This window comes from Elaeis guineensis, chromosome 14 (assembly GCF_000442705.2).
Source record: "Elaeis guineensis isolate ETL-2024a chromosome 14, EG11, whole genome shotgun sequence".
Lineage (NCBI taxonomy): Eukaryota > Viridiplantae > Streptophyta > Magnoliopsida > Arecales > Arecaceae > Elaeis > Elaeis guineensis.
Window position 1 is genome coordinate 68,760,584 of NC_026006.2, and position 6,000 is coordinate 68,766,583.

Here is a 6,000-nt window from a genome sequence, read left to right on the forward strand (position 1 = left end):
AATACAGCACAGCATATTTTTGCTCTACTTAATCTAACTAGCTGATGATAAAAAACAGGGAAACAGGCACATGAGATTCTACCAGATGTGATCAGATTTCATGTCGAAAATAAGTGGGAGCAGGTTCGTACAACTTGTGTAACCTAGCTAATAGTTCCCGAAATAGGTTACTTTCCCCAATAGGTTACCTTTTCCATAGCACCAAAGACCTTTAGAACAATGCATGAGTGAACGTTTCTTTCGATGTGATGGCATGCATTCCAAACCCCCAACAACCCTCACCCTAAACTTGAAATAAAAACGACCCACTTGGAGAAACATTCAACGCACCAAATGGCACATGGACTTGCCGGCCTTGATCTTTCCTTCAGGAAAACGAATCCATTCCTACCAAATCAGTTTTTGCTCGAAGCATATCTAGTTAGAATGGCAAGAAACTGGAGACCCAGGCAAGAAACAATCACCAACATGGCAAAATCCCACTCTATAATCCAATTAACATTAACCCACCACCTCTAAAATTTAACCGTAAATAAATAAAATTATAAACTCAAAATCCTATAAAATCGTACATGAAGCACTTTTTTAGTACATGACTATTATTTCTCTTTATCCTGTGCCTGATTTAAACTAATACTTTACTAATTACTATATAGTTTAAATACATAGCAGAGCACCTAGAGGAGCTGAATACCTATAGCCTCTATCTTTAATAGAGATTATAATAGGTGTTCTGACTCCTCTTCTAACCCGCCTCTAATTCCCACATATTGGGAATTTTAAGTTGATACAGTCATAAGATTTGTCTTTATACGCACTGCTCAAAGTTAAACTATGCTTTAGTGGTCAACTGAACCATAATACATGGATCATGGACTCCTAGTGTGGTTATCCATAGATTACCCCAAACTCCTTGAGTCTCCCACCAGAGATCTCTTTAATCATTTTTTTTTTTAATTGCATCACATCACTCTACACTCTAGCTACACATCAAAGAAAGTCACCATATTCTTATTTGTGAATCATGAGTCTTCTAACTTCTCTTTTTCAGTTGAGTGATTCTATTGCACTTCTTTCTATCATAAAATTGATTGGTGATCTCTTTCTCACCACAGAACAATTATTAGCTCTCGAGAAAAAGCAGATTGACTGAAAAAACTAAGTCACATGTAGAGTTCGCTGCTAATACAAAAGAAACATCATATTTTGGTGGGACTGCAAGATCATATTATACTTTGTACCAATTTCCATACATTGGAATTATTTGCTTCCTGAATTGAAGGGGTATATTAATGCGTTTTGGTAAGGTATCAGTAACTTTTTTTTTTTTTTTTTTTGGCTAGAGACACATCTTATGTTACCATGGAATCAAAAATTTTCTAGACAGGTCATATAAAGAGTCGAGAAAGAAACTTTATGTATTGATGGCACTATACCTACACTGATAGTTTAAGTTGCACGCAAAAAGGAATTGTAGATCTTTTTGTCCAAAAAAAACATAATTCCAATATTAGCATGCATATACATATATATCCATAAGATAAGAATAATCTGACAGGATATAAGATTCTATTATTCACGGGATTTGATTATCATGAACTAAATTAATCTATTATTACTGTAAGATTGCATCATCAGCAATGACCCTATCTCATCAAACATATATGCATATATACACAAGCAACATTGGCCTCCCCATAGTAAGCCTATGTAAGACCTATCAAAAAATATAAGGGAAACATATTCCAAGAGATGGGGGAAACATATTATTTTCTTGAGAAGGGCGAAAAAAACTATTAAAACTATCTTGTAGTTCATCACATAGCATAATACCTAAATATCAAAACAAATAACATAATTATATGGTAACCAAACACGACATAAACGAAGGTGAGAAGGGGAAAAGGAAAACAAAAAATCTTTTAAAGTACTGTCCTCCAATTTTACCAAAATATAACTGTCCTTTAATTCTACAACTAACATCACATAGCCAAGTAAAAAAAAAAAATGGAATGACACATAAAAACATGAACCTCAACAAGGAAAACATTTCTAATTAAAGCTTGAAAGAAAGGGAGCATAAATGTTTTTTTTCTTTTCTTTTCATGAGGAAAATAGTATGGGGAAGAAGAACTTAGTAGGATGGCGGAGGACGAGGAGCCGAGGAAGCCCAAGCACCGAACACGTCATGCGGCAGCTGACCGTTAGGCAGTAGATTCGGCGGCAAATTATAGAACGGCGGCAACGAGCTCGGGTCCGCTTCCATCCCCCCATGCGACTGATGGGACGACGAACCACCGTTAGCCCCCGGGTTCTGCTGCAATGGCATCCCCTCCGACCCCGGCAGGGCCGCCGCCTCCTCGGGCTCCTCTTCCCCCAAGGGCAGCCGCTCGTAGATGGCGTTCGCGAATGTCGCCGCGATCACCATTACCGGCCCCGATGCGACAAGCTCCCCCACCACACTCCCTCCGACCACCTGCCCCTGCCTGCCGGCGAGGTATACGGCCAGACCGGAGGCCCCTTGTGGGGAGGGCGCTGGAAGGAACGCCCCCGAGAGGGAAAGGATCTCGAAGCGGCCGTGGAGGGTGACGACGGCCCCCGGGGGGGCGGCGGGTTGGCGGAGGGTCACGTTGGTCACGATGCCGCTGCCGCTGAGGATGGACACCCCGCGCTGACGACGGCGGGCGAAGTTGGCGATGGCGTCCATTATGTCGGTCCCGCTGGCGATCTCGAGGACGTGGGAGCGGAGCGGCGTTGGGGCTCTCCCTGGTGATGATAACAGGGGGTTTGGGCTTGTTCTTGGACCCGGGGGCCGGCCGCGGGGCCGGCGGCCGGAGCCGCCACCACTAACGGAGCCGGCCTCAACGATCTCGAGGCCGGTGGCGGGGGAGTTGTCGTCAGCATTGGCACCGCCGCTGCTGTCGTTATCGTTGTTATTGCTGGCGCTGCTGTTGGGGGTGGCGGGGAGGTCTTGTAGCTGCTGCTGCTCCCGGCGGTGAGGGCTGAGGTGGGAGCCGGTGGCGTTGCGGAGATGGAGGGATGAGGGGGCGGCGGCCGAGGAGGTGACCACCGGGTCGACCCCTCCCATGCCCACGCTCCCGGCCCACCACCGGTTTGCCAGCTTGTCGACTCGAGAAATTTTCACACAAGAGAAGATAGGGAAGAGAAGACGATAGATGCTTGATATTCTCTTGCTCTCTCTATAATTTCTTTCTTTTCTTCTAAAATATCATCACTATTCAAAAAACTGCTGGATGGATTCTTTCTTTCTTTCTTTTTGCTGCCGCTGATTTTAAATATACTGGCTCGACCTTCTTCTGGAATCTTCTACCTTCACCTTCCTTTGCTACTACCTTCCAGTTCAGTTCCCGTGAAGATATCCCAGGTAGAATATCCAAAGCCTAGCCTTACTCCAAGGCCTGGCTACTCGGCTTCCTCTTTCTTGCACGAATCCTGTTTTTCATGAAATATTTTCCAACCAAATGCAAACTATAGGAAGGAGTTCTTCGATATGATGAAGGGCATGCAAAAGAAAGAAAAAAGAGAGAAAGAGGAGCAAAGGTTCAGAAGGTCTCCGGTTCACGTGGTTAGAATAGAATAGAATAAAATAGAAGCAGCACAAGTACGTTGCCTTCCGTTTCACATGGATGGAAAGTCCCACCACTCCTTTGAGCAGCGAAGTAGCTGGGCTTTCGTTGGCAATTAGCAGCCTTCTCTCTTTCATAAACAAACCCACCGGCTGCCTTCCTTCCTCCGCTTTCTGACTCCACGGAATACGGCCGATCCGAGTGATTCAACACTGCTTTTTTTTTTTTTTGGGTAAGTCCCAGGACACTTGCTTACCCCAAGCAATCCTTCTCTCTTTATACTTAGGTCCTACCCATCCATCACCAGGAGAGAAGAAATTAAATGACCCCTCTTCCCTCTTTTTCTTCCTCTCTCTCAATCTTTCCTTTCCTGGCTATGATTTCGCTCCGACGTCCCCTTTAGATTGTTGGGTACATCTTGAATATTGGCCTTCCCCGTAGACCTCTTCAGAGAGAGAGAGAGAGACAAATGGAGCTGGGTCCGGGCTGCTGTGGAGTTGCTGGGGTGGCGTGCGCCTGAGAAAGTGGTGCGAAGTGGGAGGATGTCACCGTCTCGTGCGACTCTCGACACAATGGCGAAGGCCGGCATCGATCAACGGGCCCGCCCGCCTTCCCTGAACACCGCCTCCGCGTTCGGCGAGTCTTGCATCACGACCTCTCACCCACCACTTACCCCCAACTAATACATGTGTTTGACGACAACCAAAGTTGTTGGTAATTTTGCATGCCATGTTTTCTTTAAACATAAGCTCTAATAACGGTTAACGATCGACCGGGTTTCGTAAATTGCAATTTTATTGGAGGCATCAAGCATAGGGAGAAGAATTATGAGCTCGTTAATTTTAACTATACGACTTAGATATATCTTTAGCGAGAACCATGGAGGAGAGAGTACTCGAGTGATTGCTGAATGCTTCGTGCATCAAAGTTGGTCCAACTTTAATTATAATAATAATTTTTTTATTATATTTTTTATAATATTTTATTATAAAAAATATTTTAATATTTTATTTTTTTTCTTCCTCCTCCAATCTACTCCACCTCTCCTCTCCAATGCCCCTCCCCTTTGGCACCTGCCCAATCCGACGGTCTTTCCTCCCCTCCCCCTTCGGCATCTTCCCTCCACCCTCCCCCTCGACGCTTGTATCGTCCTATTTTGCGGTCTTCTCTCCCCTCTCCCCCCATCGGTGCTTGTGCACTTTCTTGTGCAACTGTGCCACCTCCCCACGGCTCCTTTCTTTTTCTCCGATGCACTCTCCCATTCTTTCTTTTTTTCTTTTTTTTTGCCGCAACCTCCCTCTCTTTTTTCTTCTTTTCCACTGCACTCCCACATCTCATCTTTCTTCTCTACCACCCACCTGTAGGTCCTCCACCCACAAGGGCTCACCTGTCTGTGCGGCTCTGCCACCACTCCCTCTTCCCCACTTATGGAGCCCCCGCCACCTTCGATGGGTCCTTTGCCTATCGATGCTCCATCCTTCACCCACGACATTCTCCGTATGCCTTTACTCGTCGGATCCTCTGCTTCTACCTCCGTCCCTCCAACCCCTCCATCTTCCAGGGTGGTAGTCAAGGATTTTGAAAAAAAAAATATCCTTTACAACATCAAAACAATCTTAATTTTTTGAATATTTATTGCACCAATCATATATATGGGCCCCACATCAAATTGAAATCTAAGGTAACATTTTGTACATTGCCGGGCAATCTTAGAAGGTAATGTAGATTATCTTCGGGATAAATTACCATCATTAAATTATCAATAATGGTGATTACTATATTTGGTACATATAGATAATTAATGTTATAGTAAATGTTGGTGCAAAAATCTGCTTGCGCCGGAGAAGCTGGAGTCGGAAAAGTCGCGGTCGCCGCCGGGACCTGCAAAGGAAGTCTAAACCGGAGGTGGGGTTGCTCCGGCAAGACTCTCCGATGCTCAAGTCAGTTCTCTGCCTCAACAAGAATGGAGTGCTCGAACGGAGAATTTAGCAGAGTTTTGAGATAAGAAATGAGCTTATAGAATAACGTATCTGGGTCTCCCTTTTTATAGGCGGGGGAGGTAACGGATTGATGGCGATATCTGTAACCGTCTGGCAGTGGGCTGCCCAGGGTCAGGCGGAGTTTGCTGCGAAGAGTAGTGGAGTGGACCCGTGGCTATCACTGGGGCGTACCACGTAGAATCTGCCGCGTGAAGTGGGGCGGCGTTTGTTGTCGTGACTTGCCAGCGGATGGGAGAATCGTGCGGTATCCGTTGCAAGAGGTGGAGCAGGATCGCGGCCGTTTATCGTGGCCTGTCAGGTAGTAATGGAGCCGCGTGGGATCCGTCGTAGGGAGTGGAGCAGTGCTGCGATCGTTACTGCGGCCTGTCAGGGAGTGGTGGAGCTGCTCGGAATCCACCGCAGGAAGTGTAGCA

At 45.8% G+C, this 6,000-nt stretch overlaps 1 protein-coding gene across 1 annotated transcript; it reads right to left on the bottom strand.

The window, feature by feature from the left end:
* Positions 1-1,918: 1,918 nt before the first annotated feature.
* Positions 1,919-4,248, bottom strand: LOC105056902 (AT-hook motif nuclear-localized protein 15-like). The gene is given in 3 exon segments (XM_019854693.3): positions 1,919-2,749; positions 2,751-2,803; positions 2,806-4,248. Coding segments are annotated over 3 exon segments (951 nt in total). The 5' UTR covers positions 3,089-4,248; the 3' UTR covers positions 1,919-2,134.
* Between the last annotated feature and the right edge of the window lie 1,752 nt (positions 4,249-6,000).